General features: G+C 40.5%; 1 protein-coding gene across 1 annotated transcript in view; it reads right to left on the bottom strand.

Annotated features, from left to right (window-relative positions):
- The window catches only part of LOC125407959 (uncharacterized), a 129229-nt gene that overhangs the window by 91180 nt on the left and 15796 nt on the right, over positions 1-22253 (bottom strand). Inside the window, exons 4-7 of the mRNA XM_087909895.1 lie at positions 19573-19644; positions 18596-18667; positions 14291-14362; positions 12966-13046 (exon numbers count right to left, since the gene is read on the bottom strand). Of these exons, the coding sequence (XP_087766021.1) occupies positions 12966-13046; positions 14291-14362; positions 18596-18667; positions 19573-19644 (297 nt within the window). The remainder of the gene's footprint in view (positions 1-12965; positions 13047-14290; positions 14363-18595; positions 18668-19572; positions 19645-22253) is intronic.

Here is a 22253-nt window from a genome sequence, read left to right as displayed (position 1 = left end):
CAAATGCTCAGAGATCTGCAGAAAATGGCATGTAAATGTTTTACTAAAAATTTTTTTATAATAGAGAGACATGCCAGCTCCGGACAGCTCCTCTATCTTTTCCAAAGAAGACAGATGGGCACAGAAAAATATCTACTCAAAACTGGTTCAAAAGTAGCACTGGGAAAAGCCCTAGCCACTGGGAAAACCTGCCTTTCACCTCAACTACTGCCAAGACTCTCTTCAGATGATGGAGAAAACAGTACACTGGGAAATTGATCATCTCAAGTTGCCTAAGGCAAAATGGTAGACTGGTCCTCCCACGAGTCCTTATTCCATAGAAGCCTATGGAATCTTCTGGAACCTTGCCAGCATGAAGATGGTGTTTGTTAGGCTGTGGCAAAATGCCGGTTTCTGAACCCATCTTTCATAGTTAGGGCACCAAGCATTAGGTCTGAACAAATGCCCCACAGTGGTTTTTTATTTTTATTTTTTATTTTTAAGTTTGCTTCTGGTTTTCCTAGGATCTGGTTTCTGGAATAAAGTTTGCTTCTGGTTTATTAGACTTGGTGGTGTTCTCATCTTTGTGCAACCTCCCTGAACCCAACACTCTGGTTTCTTACATGCTACTCTACACTGTAAACTCTTATTTCAAGATTTTTAAGTTGGTCACTTGGCACAGTTTTCAATGGAAAGTTTTGTTTATCTTTCTGTTAAAAAAAAAAGCCCGTCTATCCCATGTGTATGAATGGATCTGTGCCTCTATTTGCTTAGGTTCTGTTAGCTGTATAAACACGGCCACTACAAACTTGTTTCTGACTGGTCTTGAATGCCTGAATGTAAGTGTTCCATGTATCAGCCATTGCTATTGTAGCTAGCTGCCTGGGCTCAGATTTTACCTCTGTGATTTTCTGGCCCTGAATCTGACAGAAAAGTTGTTTTGTACTTTTCTACCTTGTTAGATGAAAAAAAAATACTAGGAAATTGGGTATAGCTTAAAATCTGTAACAAAAAGTTAGCCTGCAGCTTGTAACTCCAAATTCAAACTGCTCTAACACACCATGTGGTCTGCCACCACCTTAAGAAAGCACAACATGTGATCAGCCACCATTTTGACTAAGGTTAAAGAAGAGGAAGGTTTTATGATTTCACCACCATCTTAAACAAAGGTGACCACATGGAGCAGCTCCATCAAGGATATATCAGGTCTCCAATCTCCATGCATTCATATACAGGGATAGATCTTGCTGACAGCCAGATTTGGTAACATAAGATCAATCCCCTTATTATTGATTTTTAAAACACTAAATTGTTTACAATTAGTTTACAATGTTAAAACTTGGTTTTGCCTTCCACAGATTCTTATTATGCTCCAAGTCTTAGGACCACAGCTGAACACCAGAGATTGAGATATTCCTATTTTATGAAGCAACAAGACAATGACCTAAACAGTCTGACAAAGGGTCTCTCCTTATCTAAGATCTATTCAGGCTAACAAAGACCAATTTAAAAATATATGTCTAATCTTTTTGCTTTCACTAACATTGGTAAGCTGTAGCTGATTTGGTAAACTAAGTCATACAGAAAACTGTTTTGTCCTATAATGTTGTATTAAGATATACAAGTTAACTATCAATTACCTCATAAAGGATCAACTTCTGTGATATGTTCAGATGTAGCATATGTGTGTGTGTAATGTTCTAAAAGTTATTCCTAAACATTTGTCTAGTTTAGATGGACTTAACAGATAATGATCCCCTGATCCTCAAATGCTTCAGAGATCTGAGAATATGGCATTTTTAATACAAAAGCTTGTCATGATAGAGGCAGCAAGGAAGATGGATGGCCATAGAACTTCCACCTGGAGCTTGCTTTAAATGTAGCAAAGTCAGCCATGGCGTGGAAAGCTGCTTTGCACCTTACTTGCTGCCAAGACCTTGCCAGACAGTGAATAAGCAGGCCCTGGGGAATTGATTGCCCCACTTTGCCAAGACAAGGTAGGCCACTCTCCCCAAATTCCTACCCTACAGGAAAGTCTGTCAGATCTTCTGGGCTTAACTGGTACTGCCCAGGGACTTCTGTCCCCAACAACCACAGAGAAACCTGCTACCCTAGGTAGCTGTAAATCTGTCTCACTTCTGCTTATTCAGGTAAAATGTATCCTTCTCATATCTGCTGGTGTTTGAAGACTAGGTTACTGACAGGTTTACCAGTTAGACAACTCTCCCTCCAATCCCCAAAGCTTGCCACCTTGGTAGTAGGTCATTAGTTCATTAGTTAAATTTCCTATTAAAAATACAGACAGGTTTGCCTCATTCACAAGCTTCATAGTACAGGATAACAGGTTTCAGACATAACTTGGGAGGTTCAGAGTTTTAACATTGATAAATGCAGTTTTGATAAACTGACAGAGCACTGACTACCAACAGTTTTAAGACATTCTTAAATTTCTGTGGATTTTACTGCTTCCAGTTTTTATGACCACATAGAGGCTTTCTGAGCATTACTATGCCGGCTCTGCTGAAATGCAACCTCCCTCCCTCCTGAATCAGGATAGAATTAAAGTGGCTAGGAAGACTGCAGGTACCTTCAAATCAGTTCCTCCTCAACCTCCCTCCTTCCCCCTTCACTCACTCAACCTCTTTCTTTCAGTAAATTTTCTCTGGTTGTCCTTAAAAGTATGTTTCATTGGGCTAAAACTAGGCCCTAGGACCTGCATGTTCCTGGGTAAAGAGTTCTGCTACTGTATCAAGGAACCTGGCCAAGTAGATCAGTTTCCAGACAGGTCCATTCCTCCTGCCAGATGTGTGCCAAGGCCAATCTGCAGGGGGCCCTCAAAATACAACAGCCCCTGCACCAGCTCCAAGGATACCAATCGAGGACACCAACTGGGCAAGTACTGGCAAGTTTTGGCAAGTTGACTTCATCAACGCTCACTCATAAAAAGCATCGTTATCTCTTAACTCTTATTGACACGTTTTACAGAATGGATGGAGGCACTCCCCACCTCCAGAAAAATAGCAGATGTGATGGCTTGGGTACTCCTGGAACACATCATCCCTTGATTTGGCATGCCATCCCACCAAGTTCCTGGGACCTCAGTGCTGGTACCGTCTCTCCAGGCTCCAGCAGGTACCTAACCAGGATAAGTGGTCTAGCCAGCAACTGGGACCCTACACCCTCTGGTTTTTCAAAATGTACCAATGAGAGGCATATCTGCTCTTGTGTATGGCTCATTCACCTCTTCCATCCAACCAGGGCACACCTCTGCTTCAATCTTTCTGGCAGTCATCACTCTTCCCATGGCTAGCACTGTTCATAGCGCTGGTGTTAATATAATGTATTTTTTTCTCCTAGCAACTTGCCTCCTTTGCTTTTCTTTGGTGGAAAGTCCCATTCCAAGACCCTTCCCTGGGAGTTGCTGCAGACCAGATTCCACCTCCAAGAAAGTCCACCAAACAGTGATCTTCTCTCCATGGAGGGTCAAGACCACTCCCATAGGCTATTTAAACTGTCCCCCAGAGAACGAACACATGGTCTTCCTGGTTCTCCTTTCCCCTCTCCGTGTTTTCCCGGAGGGTCACCTGGGAGCTCTGGCATCCATTAAACCAGGGCTTTTCCTAATTCTGTTTGATTTAGTCTGACTTGGATTATTGCATCGGCAGAGAGGTTTGTCGGGACAGAAAAACTTTACAGCTTTCTCAAGGAACAGATGCCTGAAATCTCCCGGATGGCAGTTAACAGAATGTTGTTTCACCCATACCTCCCACCAAGCATAAGGCCATTGACTCCCGACTCCCCACTCCCTATATCTTCCCTTGCCAACAGGAAGTAACCAGATTTGAACCAGAACCCATATATCCAAAAAGGCTGGGATATTTAGCTGGAGGCTCTGCTTTGCCTCCACTTTGCCCTCTCTAGAACCTACCCTCAGAAATCCCACCATCAGTGGCTCCTCTGGAGCTGTCAAAGACAGCACATATATAGTAGTTAAAACTCCCTCCTTGGGAGCAGAAGCATGATTTCTCTCCTACTTTCTTCCCCAAGAATCACCTGGGAGTTTCTTTGCTCAGATTAAACTTGGTCTTATTAATTTGACTTGATTTGACATATTGCATTGACAGAGAAAGCCACTATCAAGGACTTCAAAATACTTTTCAGAAAGGGGAAACTAAGGCTGCCTCCGAAAGCACCCACACTAGAATCCCAAAAGCAGGCAGGAAAATGGGTTCCTTATAAGATGGTCAGAAAAATAAACAGAGGGGCACAGACCCTGCTCCAACATGCATGAAGTGTATGAGGAAAGAAGAAATCCTTTCTTGTCTTCATCTATAAGGCCCATGAGACTGAGAACATGCCTCCCCATATGAAACTCCTCAGTGTGAAATTCTGTGTTATACCAGTATATTCCAAGTAATCAAAAATAATGAGCTGGTATCTTAACCACAATGCTGAGAGTCACCTTAAGGAAGATTGCCTGGTGATGAAGAATGGTGAGAAGTATGGCTTCTATGGTGTGGGAAGTCCTTCTGTCTATGTGTTGCTTTTATTGGTTAATGAATAAAGAAACTGACTTGGCCTGATAGGGCAGAGTAGAGCTAGGTGGGGAAAACTAAATTGAATGCTGGGAGAAAGAAGGCGGAGTTAGAGAGAAGCCACGGAACCACCACCAGAAACAGACATGCCAAAACTTTGCTGGTAAGCCACAGCCACATGGTGATACACAGATTAATGCAGATGGGTTAGTCTAGGATATAAGAGTTAGCTAGAAACATGCTTAAGCTATTGGCCAAACAATATTGCAAATAATATGGCTTCTGTGTGGTTATTTCAAGGCTGAGCAGCCAGGAACAAACAAGTGGCCTCCTACTACACTTCTAGAGTCAGCAAGACTCAAATTTTTGATCTGTAACTTTCTACTGATACGATTAAGACAACCTCAAACTTACAAGTTCCTTAGTAACATTTTCCTCACTTAAATGAATGAGAAAGAAAATTTGAGCGGCATCTAAGAAAGGCATGCCCAGAAGAGATGCTCAGCAGTAGTGACTTCCTATGATCAGGGCCAGGAATTCCCTGGAGATGGAAGTGGTGTGATGAGGAGCTCTAGCACTTCCAGAGGGAAATGGAGCTCTGTCCAAAGGAGTCTACTGAAATTAGAAACCAACTTTAAGGTAAACAAGTCAGGCAATGATGGCACACACAGCTTTAATCCCAGCACTCCAAGGCAGAGGCAGACGGATCTCTGAGTTTGAGGCAAGCCTGGCCTATAGAGAGAATTCCAGGTTGGCTAGGGCTGCACAGAGAAATCCTGTTTGGAAAAATCAAACAGACGAACAAAAACAAAAATCACAAAAAGCTGAATTGACAAGTTTAGCTCCTATTACAAGGGAAGAAAATTACACGCAAAGCCCCCGAGAGCTTCTTCATGTTCAATAGTATGAGCCTGGACAAGTAGATCAAAATCAGTTTCAATGTTTTACCCAAAAATTGGGCATATAATAGTAATACTGTAAGAGTCTAGTGAAAGTAAAAATGAGGTATAATGTCTAAGTATTTACTACATGCCAAACACTATTCTATGAACTTTCAGCACATTATCTTATTTGTATCAATACTTTATATAGTACCAGGAACATAATAGACACCTCTTATTAAAGTACAAGGTACCAAAAACCAGATACAGGCAGAGGAAGAATTTCCAGGATTGCAGGAGAAAGGTGTCTTGCTACACCAGTAGGGGGAGGGGAAGATGCAACAGAGAGAGGAAAAGTGTCATAAGTATCAGGTATGACCCTCTAAAAACTGCTAAATGGTTACAAAATAAATATCCTACCTAGATCATCCCAAAGGACAGACCTAGGTTGCTCTTTTCATCTTTAATGTTTGTGCCTCTCAATGTGAGAAGCAGTTGCCAGGATCCTATGCAAAGCAAAGGGTCCATGTCCAAAAGTTTGCTCTCTTTAGTTTGTCCTAAAGAGAGCAAACTTTTGGACATGGACAACTTCCTACAGAAAATCAGTAACAATGGACCAGGAGGAAGTACTGGGTGTTTCCATGACAGGATGGCAGCTCAATTACCCTCAATAGTGTGGTCAGTTACTCTGTAGGTATTCTCAATAGTAAACATATATTTTGGTAGGGATAAAGCTTAAATTTTTTTTCTGTTATTCTCAATAGCAAATAGATATTTTGGTAGGGACAGAGCTTAGATTTTTTTCTGTTTTTTGGCACAGTGTTGGCAAGCATTAGAGAAGCCAGCATGTGTATAATGTGAAGCTTCTCTGCTTGTTCTTCAGTTTGTAAAACAATGGGAATTTATATTGTTAGAAACAATTAATTCACTAAAAGAATTTTTAAAAGCCACCAGTCTGGACCTGTGCAAGTAAATGAAGAAGCACACTAAAGTCAGCAGGGAAAATACACTTACCATGTAGATTGCCAACCACTTTTGGGTTTTTGTAATCTTTTTCATATGAAAGAGGCATGATTCCTATTGTCAATAAAACAATGACACTTAAATAATGAGCTTTGGTGTGTCTTTGACCTAGATTTCAGATTCAAGAGCATCTGACCCTGAAGGTACTGCTAACAGTGTAATCTGCTGGCCTGGTCTGTCACCTGGGTACCTTGTCCCTTTAAGAGACAAACCTTGCCCTCCCTCTTCCACCAAGGCAAACAGATCTTCCTCCCTCCCCCTCCCCCCTCTCTGCCTGCTCTCACTTCTCCCCCTTCTCCCCTTCCTTTTCCCCTCCATAAACCACTCAATAAACTCATGCCTAAACCCTCTCTGCATGGCCTATGTCTCTGTCTATCTCCAGCCCAGGCCTAGGCCACCCACCAGGGGACCCGTGGAAGCCTTGGGTGACTTGCTGCCACCCTCATGTGACTGGTCCCCTGGCACCTCTTTATAAATGATAAAGTCAGGGCTTGTCAGTAACATGGAGGCTGTATCCAAATAGGTACCTGGAACCAGGAGTAAATATGGATCTTGAGAGGTTATTGACCATTATTATTATAGTCAGGGGTATCATCCCAGGCCCTAGCATCCATCTTTGAAATATTGGGCAGAAAGTTCCATTTCAAGCCCCCTCCCCTGGGAGTTGCTTTAGTCTAAACACCTCCGAGAAAGCCCACCAAATGGTAACCCAGGGAAGGTCAAGACCACTCCCACAGGCTACTTAAACTGGTCCCAGAAAATGATTATGTGGTCTCTGGTCCCTTCGCTCTCTCTTTCTCTTGCCATGCTTTCCTGGTGCCACACGGGAGCATTACATTAAACATGAGCATCTTTTATTTGGTCTAATTTGGTCTGATTGGAATTAGTCGCGTCAGCAGAGAGTCTCATCTAAGAAATATTCCCAACAATTATCTAATGGGAAATAATAATAATATGCAGAGTTTATTAATATAGAAACTGCTAGAGTCCCAACCAGGACTTTGGCAGTTGGGCTTAGGTTTCATTCAGTCCTAGACAAACCTACTTTGGTTGGGATCTTTGTACAGACTTTTGTAATGCAGAGAGGACAGAAGTTCAACTTAACAAGCACTCCAGAAACTGTCTGCTATATATCACAGAATTCCTGGTTTCTCCCTTGTCAACTTGCCTTTGGAAAGAGGCATGAAGCTCGTGTCCTAATGCGGGCAGAAAGCCCCTGCTCCACCAGAGGCTATGCTTAAACCAGAACTTCTGCATCAGAGGAGGATCCCCTGCTGGACCAGAAGCCAGACCTACAGCCCCCAATTCAGGTGGAAACCTCCTGCTCAACACCAGAGGCCATGCTGGCCATCAGAAGTACAGCCCCCAACTCGGGTGGAGACCCTCCTCTCAACCACAGGCCACATCAGACAGAAGACCAGAGAAGAAACAGAAAACAAGAAACAAAATGCCCATCTAATAAAGAAAACACAAAAATCAGCACCTAGACCTATACTCACCCTAAACTCAAATGCCTAGACACCAGTGTAAGAAAACAACCAAAACCAACCAGGGTAATATGTCACCACCAGAACTCAGTTATCCTACTACAGCTAGCCCTGAATATTCCAACACAGCTAAAGCAGAAGAAAATTACCTTAAAACCAACTTTATGAAGATGATAGTAGTCCTTAAGGAGGAAGTAAATAAATCCCTTAAAGAAATATAGAAAAACACAAACAAAAATTGGAAAAAATGAATAAATTCATTAAAGAATGTCAAGAAAAAAGTTGAAACAAATAAAATAATTCAAGAGCTGAAAATGGAAATAGAAGCCATTAAGAAAACACAAACTGAAGGAATTCTTGCGGTGAGCCCACAAATATTACACAGTAAATGTACAGCTGACAGATCTATTGGACTATCCACAGGGAGTGTATATGTACACATTCACTTGGAGCAACCCATTTTTACAGAGCAATGGGGACACCTGTCTTTTGAATAAGTCACCATTAATTCTGTGGAAATCTTGTGAATTTCTGCATTTCTGCCTTCTATAGTATCCCAGCAGTGTATAAACCTGCTGGGATACTATAGATACCTCCCAGATACCTCCCCACCACCCCACATACCATGAAGCCACGGTGTGAAAAGCACTCATTCTGTCAAAACCTTTGTTGTCACAGCCAAAATCTGTTCTCCCACAAACTTTCTTTATTAACAGAACTCACTGATAAGAAAGGAGCCTCACACAGGAGGCAATATGTCTGCTCTAACAGCAGACTCAGGAAGGTATAATCTACTGATCTTCTGCTTTGACCTAACAAATTACTAATATTTACCCTTCACCTTGGTTTCAATCAACATAGGATCATAGCCCAGAAAATTAACTGTTTATACAGAAAAAAAGGCCTGAGTTGCTAAAACTAGCTTCAGAGAAAAAAATTCTCACCAGGGCACCCTGCTGGGGTCAGAAACAAGATCCCCAGAAGAGATTTCTTTTAACTCAACCAGCTAGATGCTAATGCAAATCAAGCCCACAGGTAAGAATAGCCACCATAGAGCCTTCACAGCCACGCCCTCTCTGAGATGTAAAGCACCTCCTTGCCAGATCCATCGATTTTTGGGACTCTGTGAAAATGTATGCTTGATACTATTGTTAACAGCCTATGGGATTGCTAACCTGTCTGCATGCCTATATAAACTGAAAGCTTTGTGGAGATCCCGTTATAGGGCTGCTGCTCGCTACTTCTTCATTTCAAGGAATAAAGAACATATAGTGGTAACATATGCAAATTGATTTATTTCATTTACCCTAAGATCCAATTAGTCAGGTTTTCACTGCCACAGTGAATCTTTCTGGACCCTGAGAAATTTAATGGTCATAATCCCAAAATAAACCTCAATAAATTCTGGCAATGAAACAGGAAATACAGAGGCAAGCTTCACCAGCAGAATACAAAAGATGAATTTCAGGCATCAAAGATATGGTAGAAGAAACAGATATATCAGTCAAAGAAAATTTAAATCTAAAAAATTCCTGACACAAAACATCCAGGACATCTGGGACACTGTAAGAAGACCAAACCTAAGAATAATAGGAATAGAAGAAAGAGAAGAATCCTAGCTCAAAGACCCAGAAAACATTTCCAAAAAATTATAGAAAAAAATGCTTTTCTAAAGGACATGCCTATAAAGGTACAAAAAGTTTCAGAATACCAAATAGATTGGACCAGAAAAGAAACTCCCCTCACCACATATAAAACAAAACACTAAACATACAGAACAAAGAAAGAATATTAAAAGCTGCACAAGAAAAAGGTTAAGTGGGCTGGAGAGATGGCTCAGAGGTTAAGAGCATCGCCTGCTCTTCCAAAGGTCCTGAGTTCAATTCCCAGCAACCACATGGTGGCTCACAACCATCTGTAATGAGGTCTGGTGCCCTCTTCTGGCCTGCAGGCACACACACAAACAGAATATTGTATACATAATAAATAAATAAATACATAAATACATAAAAAAAAGAAAAAGGTTAAGTAACTATTATATTTGGGGGCCTCATCCCAGCCCCTGGCATGGGATGCCATCTTTGGAATACTGGGAAGGAAGCTCCATTTCAAGCCCCCTCCCCTAGAAGTTGCTTTGGTCCAGGCTCCACCTCTGGGAAAGCTCACCAAGCAGTGACCCCTCCCTAGGGAAGCTCAGGACCACTCCCACAGGCTACTTTGGCTGCCTCCCAGAGAATGAACACCTGATCTCCAGGTTTCACGTGGTCTCCCCTTCTCTCTCTTCCCCTCGCCATGCTTTTCCAGTGCCACCAGGGAGTGCTGCATTAAACATGGGCATCCTTTATTTGGTCTAATTTGGGCTCATTGGAATTATTTGTGTCAGCAGAGAGACTCGTCTTAAGAAATATTCCTGACAGTAACATATAAAGGGAAATCTATTAGAATTACACCTGACTTCTCAGTGGAGACTAAAAACCAGAAGGGCCTGGACAGATAGATGTCTTGCAGAATCTAAGAGACCACAGACCTATACCTAGCAATCACCATAGATGGATAAAATAAGATATTCCATGATAAAGTCAAATATAAACAATATCTATTGATAAATCCAACTCTAAAGAAGGTACTAGAAGAAAAACTCCAACCCAAAGAGGTTAACTATATCCACAAAAACACAGGAAATAATCTCACACCAGGAAAACCAAAAGAAGGGGAGTGCACTCATGCATGCACACACACACACACATAAACAGCAAAAAAAAAACCAACAACAGGAATTAACAATCATTGGACATTGATATTTCTCAGTATCAAAGTACTCAATTCCCTAATAAAAGACATAGACTAACAGAATGGATGCAGGTACAGTATCCATTCTTCTGCTGCATACAAGAATCCCACCTCAACATCAACGATAAACATTACCACAGAGTAAAGAAATGAAAAGAGATCTTCCAAGCAAATAAACCCAAGAAACAAACTGGTGTAGCCATTCTAATAGCTAGCAAAATAGAATTCAAACAAAAATTAATCAAAAGAGACAGGGAAGGACACTTCATACTCATCAAAGGAAAAATCTACCATGATGATCTTTCAATTTTCAACATTTATACCCTAAACACAAGGGCATCTATATTTGTAAAGGAAAAACTACCAAAAGCACACACTGACCCATTGGGACACTTCAATACCCCATTCTCACCAATAGGCAGAAATTCCAGACAAAAACTAAATAGAAAAATACTGGCGCTAACAGATGCCATGAACCAAATGAACCTAACCTATCTACAGAACATTCCACCCAAACACAAAAGAATGCAGCTTCTTCTCAGTACTTCACAGAACATTCTCTAAAACTGACTACATAGATGGTAACAAAGCAAGTCTCAACAGATACAAGAAAACTGAAAGAAGGAGGAGGAGGAGGAGGAGGAGGAAGAGGAGAAGAAGGAGGAGGAGGAGGAGGAGGAGGAGGAGGAGGAGGAGGAGGCAGAAGGCAGCAGGCAGCAGACAGCAGGCAGCAGGCAGCAGCAGCAGAAGTTTGTGGCCTACCATGAGATATATTTCCTGAAGAAAACTCCCTTATCTATTACAAAGAGTTGGGTATTGGATCCTAACAAAGGAGTTCAACCTCCAGCACACACTTGGGTTGTATCCACTGTTGTCAAGCTTTTTTAAAAAAATGAGTTCTCACTATCCTGCCTAGGTCAGCCTTGAACTCCTGGGTTCAAGACATCCTCCTGCCTCAGCATCTGAGTAGCTGGGCTTACAAGCACACACTATGCCTACCTCGCTGAGCCAATCTGTGATGCTGACTAAATTCTGAGAGGTACCATTGTTCCATTCAGATAACATGATGTGAATATCAATGTCCAATACCAGTTAGCTCTGCTCATCTCATCACAAGGAAGCAAACTCCCTTTCTGCCAAGATGGACACAAACTAGAGATAACAAGTCCATGCTCCTGCATGAGTCTTTCCTAACCCGCCAGACCCTCTGGTTCCTTTCCCCCAAGTTAGGAGTCAGCAAATTGTTCTAGAGAGGGGAGACTGCTACAAAGAACATCTACAGAACAGTTCATCCAGCCCCAGCACACTGCAACCCATCCTCGTATGGGAAGCAACTGTGAATCTGGGTTTCTGACCTACCAGACAGGTTACAGCCACCCAAACTCAGATCCAGAGCAGAAAATCCCTCTTGAGTTTATAATGCCCTCCTGGCCACTGAATGTCACACAAAGTGGGATTTTTTGTTTTGTTGTGTTTTTGACACGAGTCTACTATTAGTCCAAGACTCCTTCCAACTTATGATCCTCCTGCCTCTGTTTCCTGAGTGCAACTGCTGGTATTTAAGCATATGCCACAATGCCTTACAAACACAGATTTTTAGCTAAAAGCTAATAAAACTCACTTTCTTCTTGAGGAAGAAAAGTATTATATAGAGCCAGGATAGAGCAACAGATTTTCTTTATGAGTATTTTCAACCATATAGCTCAATGCAGATGCAGATGCCATCTTATCCAGGCTGCAAAGGCACCTCTTACTAACAGATAATGCATGACTCAGAGGCATATGCGTCCTGAGAAATAATGTTCTGGGTAATGAGGAGAGAAGTCCTCGGGCAAATCCCCAGCTTTCCATCTCTGGGAAAGCACCTCTACCTTCTGCTCCCTGGAGGAGCTGGTGTTAATCTTTGCAGCTCTGTGTGGCATCCATTCAAGCAGCTGGGAACTGTGCATGGGAGAGGGAATCGGAGTGAAACTCACAAGCGGGTTTCCAAAAACAACATCACACATCAGAGCCACAGCACGAGGGCCCCATGACGACACCTATCAGTGTTACTTGCGTGGTGTTACTTGTGGTGCCCGTCTGAAGGCCAGGAAGGGGAAAGCTGATCGTGTCCTGTAATTTACACACGTCTTCTGCCCTCCTGTGCCTTAGTTTCCTCATTGGAAAAGAATGCATGGGACAAACTATCCACAGTTCACACAAGGTTTTCAGTCGGTGAATCCGCATGGGTTTTAACACACAAATAAGTATTTACATTCTACTTCACTTACAACTTCTGTAAAAACTGCATTCCATGCCATGCTTGAAATGTTCCATAGCTCAGTTCAGTGAGTAAATTGCACCCAAGGTTCCTAAAGTCATTAAACAAATTGAAAACACATAAGCCAAAAGAACACATTTTTCAGAACAGTTATCATTTAACAACCACTCTAATATACATGATGAAACATAACCTTTCTCAGAAATGGTTTCAATATTTTCTCGACTCACAAAGAAAATCTCATTGTGGATGATATGCAATGCACCAACTACAGTGTATTACAAGAAGATCCTTCTTTCAATGATCTTTTTTCTCTAGGAAAGGGTTTCACAACCTCAGCACCACTGAAATTCTAGGCTAGACCACTCTGCTATGGAGGTTTGTCCTGTACATTGGAGGATGTTTATGACATCTGTGGTGTTTGCATATTAGATGCCTTTTGTAAATCCACAGTTGCCAAGGGTCACCTGGGTACACAACCACACTGATTAAAAACTAGTGGTGTGCTATGATTCAAGTTTCACTCACTTTTACCACAGACTAAAGGAATGTGGGCTGGGGAGATGGCTCAGTGGGTAATGATGCTTGCCACCAAGACTGAGTTCAAGCCCTAGGACTCACATGGTGGAAGGACAGAACTCAAGTTCTGTGATTTATATAAGCATGAAAATACATCCACATCCACATGGGTGTACACACACACACACACACACACAATTTGCTATGCAATTATAGTTACTTTCTATTAACCACAAAATTTGTTTCATTTGTACACTATATAATGGGTTTCATCATGACAGTTTATATTATATATATGTGTGTGTGTGTGTAGTATATGTATATATGTATATATTGTATCTTTCTTATTTCTTATCCTTACTGCCACTCATTATCCCTTTTTGTACCTTTTCTCCCCACAGAGTCTCACTTTTCCTTTCATGCTACACACACACACACACACACACACAAATCTAGATTTCAATTGATAGAAAAGATGGCATTTTGTCTTTCTTTCTCCCATTGTCCTCTCTTGTTTAAAATCTTTCTAGACTTCTTTCTTGCCCTCCATAGCTCATCTTTCTACTTTCATGCCACATATATGTATAACTACATGCAAGTCTAAGGGTTATGGATTTAGCTCATTGATAGAATGCTTACTTAGCAAGTACAGGGTCCTGGGTTTGGTCCCCAGCATGAGAGAAACCATGTAACAATTGTTCTTCTAAGTCTGGCTATTACCTACTAGCAAAATTTTAAAATTTTAATCATGTAACAGATTAAGTAGCATGGGGGTTATAAAATCCAAAATATAAATGGGTTATGTTTGTAACTTACATATACTTCAAAAAAGGTAATGATTCAAATGTCCCTCTTTCAATATAGCGTATTTTATTGCAGGATAAATCCCTAGGAAAAGTAAAAGGGAAATATTGCTTTGATTAGCTATTAATCAAATTAATTAACTTATTAGGTATCTAATTAGTATGAATAAACAACAGAATTGTTATATTATTGTTTTGTCTAAACTCTAAATCTTAGGATTTCTACTTGAATTCTCTAGAGCCCCTACCCCTATCCACATCTATCCTAAACATCTCAACCTTTGTGACCTTCATATATAAATACATAGCTATAGAGACTTGGAAATTTCAGAGAGAGTCTTTCCTGAGAAAAGAATTATTAAGTGACTTTTATTTTTGAAACAGGGTCTTTCTGTGTAGAATTCAATCCTCTCACCTCAGCCTCCTGAGCACTGAATGCACAGCACAACTTTGGCCCCTGAGAGCTTTAGAAGATAGAAATCAGCCCTGTTCTAGACTTACTGAGTTGGTAACTGGAGCAGGGGTGCTGTCATAATGAAGTTCCAACAAGCTCTCCAGGTGATGCAAGGAATATTCTTTTTACAGAATCCATGCCTCCTGGATTTGGCATTCAAATCCAAAGAAGGTCTGGCTCTGTTCCTTCTTATACTGTGAAGGTGCTCATGGCACCCCTCAAACTCTTTGATGTGTTTTGCCTTTTTCTTCCCTATTATTAGTGTTTAACACGTTCTCCTAAAAGGGCCTGTTTGATGATTCCCAGTGACTCTTCAAGGTTTTATTCAATTGAATTGGTGTAGCAACAGCTTCTCTAAACCAAATTCAAGTCTTCTCTCTCTCTCCTCTTCTGTACTCTAGATACAATTTATACCTCAGTGACAAAAAAAAAAGTATGGATGTACGTGTAATGTGTGGAGGTCAGAGAACAGTTTTCAGAGATCAGTTCCCGTCTTTCACTTTGCTGAAGCAGGACTCTCTTGTCCTGCTTCACACTGCTGGCTGGAGGCTAGCTGACTGAAGATGCTTCCAGGTCTCTCCTCTGCCCCCTTCACACTGCTGGCTGGAGGCTAGCTGACTGAAGATGCTTCCAGGTCTCTCCTCTGCCCCCTTCACACTGCTGGCTGGAGGCTAGCTGACTGAAGATGCTTCCAGGTCTCTCCTCTGCCCCCTTCACACTGCTGGCTGGAGGCTAGCTGACTGAAGATGCTTCCAGGTCTCTCCTCTGCCCCCTTCACACTGCTGGCTGGAGGCTAGCTGACTGAAGATGCTTCCAGGTCTCTCCTCTGCCCCCTTCTTTTTGCAGCAGACCTGGGATGAAAGATGCACACTACTGCATCTGTCCTTTTTCTAATGTGGGTTTGGAGGATCAAATATGGGTTGCTGGGCTTTCCTGGCTAGTGCTTTACCCACTAAGCCCTATCCCCAGCCCTCACTATCTCAAAAAATATTTTATTTTTATATATTTATTTATGTGTGTATGTATGTCTGTGCAGGTGCTCACAGAGACTCAAAAAGGGTATCATATCCTCTGGAGCTAGAACTGATGTGGATGCTGGGAACCATACTCTGGTCCTCTGCAAAGCAGCAAGTGCTCTTAACTGCTGAGCCATCTCTCCAGGCCCCTCCTACTTTGAAATTATTTTTGGACCCCTTCTTCTAATCACAAACCCCTGGAAGCATGGAGTCTAACTCATCTACATTGCCCACCAAGTTTGATACTGACACAAATATTTGAAAATAAACTCATAGTTGGTGAGTTCAAGAAAAGTGGCTTATTTGCAAGAAATTCAGTGTATGACTTTATGGCTAAAGCCTCTCCATCTCTGCAGCACTGAGATTCATGCTCACTCATGGGTTTATTCCTCTTGAAGTTGGTAAATTTTAAGAGGGAAGTAACCCAGTCTTATTCATCTCTGTGCCTCCATTAATAGACACAGTATTTGGCATATTCTATTTTAGTACATTTTTTTTAAATTGAGGGACATTTAAAATAATGAATGGCAGCAAATTATGTCAATATGAAATAACAATTTACAAACTAAAATAAATAAGAGGACTACTCTTCTCAGTTATGTTATTATTTCCTCCAAATATTTTGTACAGTTTGGGAGTTCAGATGCAAAAGGTCCCCAAAAATACCAATATGAAAGTAGGACCAGAAAAGGAAAATGTTTCTGGTTTTGTTTAAGATGAATCTCACTTTGTAGTCCTGGATGGCCTCAAGCTCAGAGAGATCAGCCTGCCTCTGCCTCTGGAATACTGGAACTAAAGGTGTGCACAACCACACCCAGCAGATGGAAGATTTTTAATACCATGTAAGGATCTGTATATGCACTTCCCTAATACTCTCTAATTCAAAGTATATCCCTATCCATTTAAAAAATGTCATTTTTTAGCTCAATAAGGCTTAAGAACATATACCACTCTATACTCTATGGGTAAAGGTTAGAAAGAAAGCTTTCACACCAAACAACATAGTATATGCTTATCTCTAAACAAACAGAATTACTATTGCAAGTACTCCCTCCTTGGCAACAATGTTGTTGAAATTTTTACTTTTTTATAGGATAGCTAGACACTATACCCTTGGCTACTCTGGAACTCATTATGTAGTCCAGACTGGCCTCAAACTAGAGATCTGCTTGCCTCTACCTCTCCAGTGCTGTGGTTCAAGGCATGTGCTACTAGTTCCATCTTTTATTATTTTGTTATGTTTTTTGTTTTTGAGACAGGGTTTCTATGTGTCACTTTGTTGTCTGTCTCAGAACTAGTTCTTGTAGACCAGGCTGGCCTTGAACTCACTGAGATCCTCCTGCCTCTGCCTCCCAAGTGCTGGGATTAAAGGTGTGTGCCACCACTGCCTGGCTCATTCTTTATTGTTTTATCAGTGAATGTCAGGAGCACTTCTGGTATGTTTGCATCAAGTAAACTTTTGTAGTATTTCATAACCACTATTTCAATATCTATTTTCACATGAACATAAAAATTATTACACTAAAAATTGCAATACCAGTCTGTTCTCCTAATGACTTAATCATGTTAGTAATACTACTTATGTAATCTAGCATTTAGTTACTTATTTAGTATTTCAGTATTAATTAAATTCAGATTAAATTATTATAAGAAACTGGGTATAATGGCACATGCACACAACCCTAGCACTTGGGAGGCAGAAGAAGTATGAGGAAAGTTGCAAATTGGAGATCAGCCTGGGATACATATAAGACCTAGCCTCAAAAAAAAGGCATGGGGTATTATTGTGGTTGACAGAGTGCTTGCCTAGCATGCACAAAATCTTGAATTTTACCCCCAAAATTGTATAAATTATGTAATAATGAATACCTGTAATCCTAGAACTTGCGAAATAGAAGCAAGAGATTCACGAATTCAAGGCTAGCTTTGGCTATTTACAGAGTTTAAGACAAGCCTGAGTTACATGAGACCGTATCTCAAAGAGGCAAAAATATTGTCAAACATTCTGGGTTAAAGACCTTCAAATTAATGTAGTTGTCTATTTTCTTCTCTTTGATACAACTGTTCAAAGTTAAACTAATTTCTCACATCTTACTATGCTGTCTTAAGCCCTTTGCCCTTTTTGCAAATTCTAAATTAGTAAACATGTTAGGTTTGCAAGCCAACACACAAATCCAGAAACAATGAAACCAGTCACCATGAGCCAAAAACCTTTGAGCAAAAGGGCCAAAATGAATCTTGCCTCCTTTCAGCTCTTCTCATCAGGCACCCTGTCCCCTCAACACAAAGGGCACTGGCACAAATCCTCTAAAGGTGTCAAACCACTCCTAACTCACGGGCTGCAGTAAACGAGAACATGGATCATATCTGATGGAGGTGTGACCGACTAGTTCCAAACACAAGCATATGCCTTAGAAAGCAAGGGTCGTGGGAATTCCATTAACTGCTCAGACCTTACTAACATTTCCACCCTGCAAATGAAGTGCTTCTATCTGAAGCTTGTCCATATAAGTTAAGAAATTTAAAATGCAAGACGGCATTTTCATGTTAGAGGTGGGCTGACACCTCACCCCCAAACTGACTAATTGAAGATTTTGTTTTATTACATTTTTGCCTTGAGAGCCAAGGTCTTGCCAAGCAGTCCTGGAATTGGTATGAAACCCACTATGTAGACCATTCAGATCTTCAACTTTCAGCAATCCTCCTGTTTTCTACCTCCGCAGTGCTGGGATTATAGGCAAGCACTGTCAAACCCACTAGACAGATGAAGATCTATCTAATTCAAATCCCTTGTTCATCCATAGATAATTTATATCCTAAAAAAAATAGATATGCTTAATTAACTTACAAAACCTGGAGGGATAGCAGGCCTTCAAATGAGTCCTTATGTAATTCAGTCAGGTGATTTTCACTGAGAATTCTGGAAGATTAAAAGGTTATCTGGATCAAAAATCGTCAAACAGATGGAGAACATCCAGTGGTGACATGGAATGGAGAAATACAAGATGTCATATGCTATTGCCTAAAGCATAAATTGTCATCAGCTCTTTTGGGAGCAATTAAAATTTTATATATGTAATGGTTTCCACCCTAAAGATTCTATTTCTAGGTATCTAGCCTATAGAAACACTTGTCTGAGGTATACAGGATGCTTAATTCAGTCCTATATGAAATATTATGCAGAACTGGAAATGAATAGTATGCGCTTCTACATACGGAAAAGGAAGCTTTAAACATCATGAGATGAAGACATCAAGTTACCAGATGTTATCAATTATGTAAAAGTGATGAGGAAAGCAGCAACACTATTTTATATATGCAAATATGTCTGGAAGGATATATATCAAACTCAGAGTAGCAATTACCTCAGATCTGAGGGATTAGGGCACAAAGAAGGCTTCACTATACCTCTTACTAATTTATAACCATTACAAATGTCATCACAGATGGCTTCTGCACTGGAAAACAAATTTTCCTTTCAATGAAAACACAGCATTTAAAATAAAAACTTTGCCTACAGTGGTAATTTTCCATCTCAGGGCCTCATGTACCAGGCAAGTGCACTAACACTGAACCACACCCAGTCCTCATGCAGTTTGCAAGAGAAGTTCAATTAGTACCAATTCATTTGTTTACTTAGAGCCATTAAAATTCCCTATCTTTATCCTAAAGATTCCATGTCTAGCTATCTATTCTACAGAAATTCACTAGGATGGACAGAGGAAATATCTTTTCTCAGATATACTGACCTCAAAATCTGGACCAAAAATAAGGGCCTTGGTCCAATACTTTGTACAACATTTGGAGAGAACATGTATTACTCACAGTTTCTCAGCCCAATGGTATGCCTTCCATACATTTTTGTCAATGTAAGAAATATCATTTCCTTGGAAATTCCTGTGAAGAAACAGTTCATATACTTGAGTAAATAGGAAAAGACTAAGCAGAAGCAGTAAAATCTTCGCACCCTCATGGAGGTGTTCAATGCAGAACGAAGAAAACCATCAATCTTCTAATTTCCAGATCTATCAGTTTCTGAGAAAGCACAGTTAGCAACACAAGGTTGCTAGAGCAAGCTAAGACCTTCCTTGCAAGCTGAACTTCGAATATGACATGCTTCTTGGTTAGAAAATGCTAGTTAATTACTAAGTATTTTTCTCAAAAATAATTGCGTTTAAATAAAGTACTTCTACAAATCAATAAAAATAGTGATTAATAATTCAACAGGAAAATAGGCAAATTTTTATCACCATTAGCAAGTAAGAAACCCTGATATAGGTACCATCAAACCTTTGCCAGAGGGCTATCTGTTGAAGCAGGTGTGTTAGAAAGAGAAGGAAATTAGAATTAGTCAAAGTGATGTGCTAGTGTGGAAATAGTTCTTGGTCATGTTACTTAGGGAAAAAGCACAAAATCACTAATGAAAGTTTTACCTCATCTGTGAACAACACAAATGAACTGGAAGGAAGGACACATGACAAAATGTAACTGGAGTTTAATTTGGCTTGTAGGGCACAGAAGAAGAGCAACAAGCTCCATGGAATGAATTTTCTAGATTATCTTATAAACACTGGGTCTTTCATTTCCATTTTGCATGTGTGCATGTGGAGACCCAAGTCTCTTGTTAGGGCATCTTCAATCATTCTCCTCCTTTACTGAGACGGAATCTTTAATCCAGCCTAAAGCTCACTAGTATGGTAGACTTGCTAGCCAGATGGTTCTGAAGAGTGTGCTTCTGACATTCAAGGCTGTAATTATTGGTAGACTACCACATCAACCTATCATTTACATGGATTCTGAGGATCTGAACTCTAGTCCTCACACTTGCAATTGGACCACTTTAACAAGTAAGGAACTTCCCTGCTGTCCCAATCCTTTACCCTTTTTTTGCAGTGCTAGTAATGGAAGGAATCCAGGGCATTTTGTATGTCAGTCAAGTATTCTACCACTGAGCTATATTCCAAGCCCTCTGTTCATTCTGAGACAGGATCTCATTAAGTATAGTCTAGCCTGGCCTTGAACTTGTGATTCTCATTCTTTAGCTTCCCAAGTACTAGCATTAAGGGTATATACTACCATACCAGGCTTCTATGACATTTTTTTTTTGGTTTTTCAAGACAGGGTTTCTCTGTAGCTTTGGAGCCTGTCCTGAAACTAGCTCTTAGAGACCATTCTGGTCTCGAACTCACAGAGATCTGCCTGCTGGGATTAAAGGTATGTGCCACCACCACCCAGCTCCATGACTTTTTTTAAGAATGGGAATATATCCTTGAGTGGCACATGCTTAAAAGAAATTGTTAAATATCTAATTTATGTTCAGTTTCAACTCTGTGGCTCACTTTAAGCATTTACCTTTAGTTCTACTCAGTGACGACTTTCTTACTCAGTTTAAACATACTTTTTCTTGTGGTAGGGAAGAAAGAAATTCACTCACTTGATAGTGGATATTCCACTCAATCCCAAACTGTCTAATTTTATGTTCACTAATAAGAAAAATGCCTAAAACTGAACCCTCATTCCCGACTGCTGAGTCCATCTGTTAACTTGCCATTCTTATCTTTATCCAGAACAGAAACTGTGGTCTCATTTTTTTATTTGCATACTCCAATCCCCAATTTTGTTTGAGATGCAGTCTCACCATGTAGCCCTGACTGGTGCAGTACTCACTATGGAGATCAGGCTGGCCTCAAAAACACAGAGATTCGCCTGCCTCTGCATCTCAAGTTCTGGGCTTAAAGGTGTGCATAACCATGTCTAGTGTCACTCACTAAATCCTATCTTCTCTTACTCTGTGAGGATTCAGGGTTTTCTTTCCACTCCCGTAACAGCCACAGTGGTCCAACTCTTGCTCACTTTAGTCCTAGATTTTGCTAGATATTTATATATGGCCATCGAGAATTAAGCTTCCCGTCTGGATTACTCTACAAGAGGATGCTAAAATGATCCTGTATCTGAATGTTAAGACTCATGCCTGTATTTCCATTTGAGATGCTGAGGCAGGATGATCATGAACTCAAGGCCAGCCTGTATTACATAGCAAAGTTCCACCCTCTTAATACTTTTTCAATATTTTTTAGAAATTTATAATGGCTCTTCTTCCATATTGCACTGTGACTTTCAAACCACTAGAACTGATATTCAAAGTATTCCATAATATCACTCACTGTTTTCTAATTCAATCTTTTCTGGTAGACTAATCTACTAAATCCCAATTCTTATAAACTATGCTTTTGGCTATGCTGTAAAACTTATTTTTACCTTATTTAAAAATGAGACACTCTTTGAACCAGAGGGAAAGTTTTAATGTAACCATTCCCCTTTCCCCCATCTATTATTTCATGTTACTGAGAAAATGCCACACATATATGGCTCCCATACTTCTTAGCCCTGAAGAGTGCACACAATACATGAAAAATATAGAAAACCAGGAACACGAATGAGCTCTGTACATAACTAAGATTACAAAACTAACATTCATGCATGCTAAGAACTAAGATAAGTATTCC

This window comes from Myodes glareolus, chromosome 9 (assembly GCF_982192425.1).
Source record: "Myodes glareolus chromosome 9, mMyoGla1.1, whole genome shotgun sequence".
Lineage (NCBI taxonomy): Eukaryota > Metazoa > Chordata > Mammalia > Rodentia > Cricetidae > Myodes > Myodes glareolus.
This window is presented reverse-complemented; position numbering and strand designations above follow the sequence as displayed.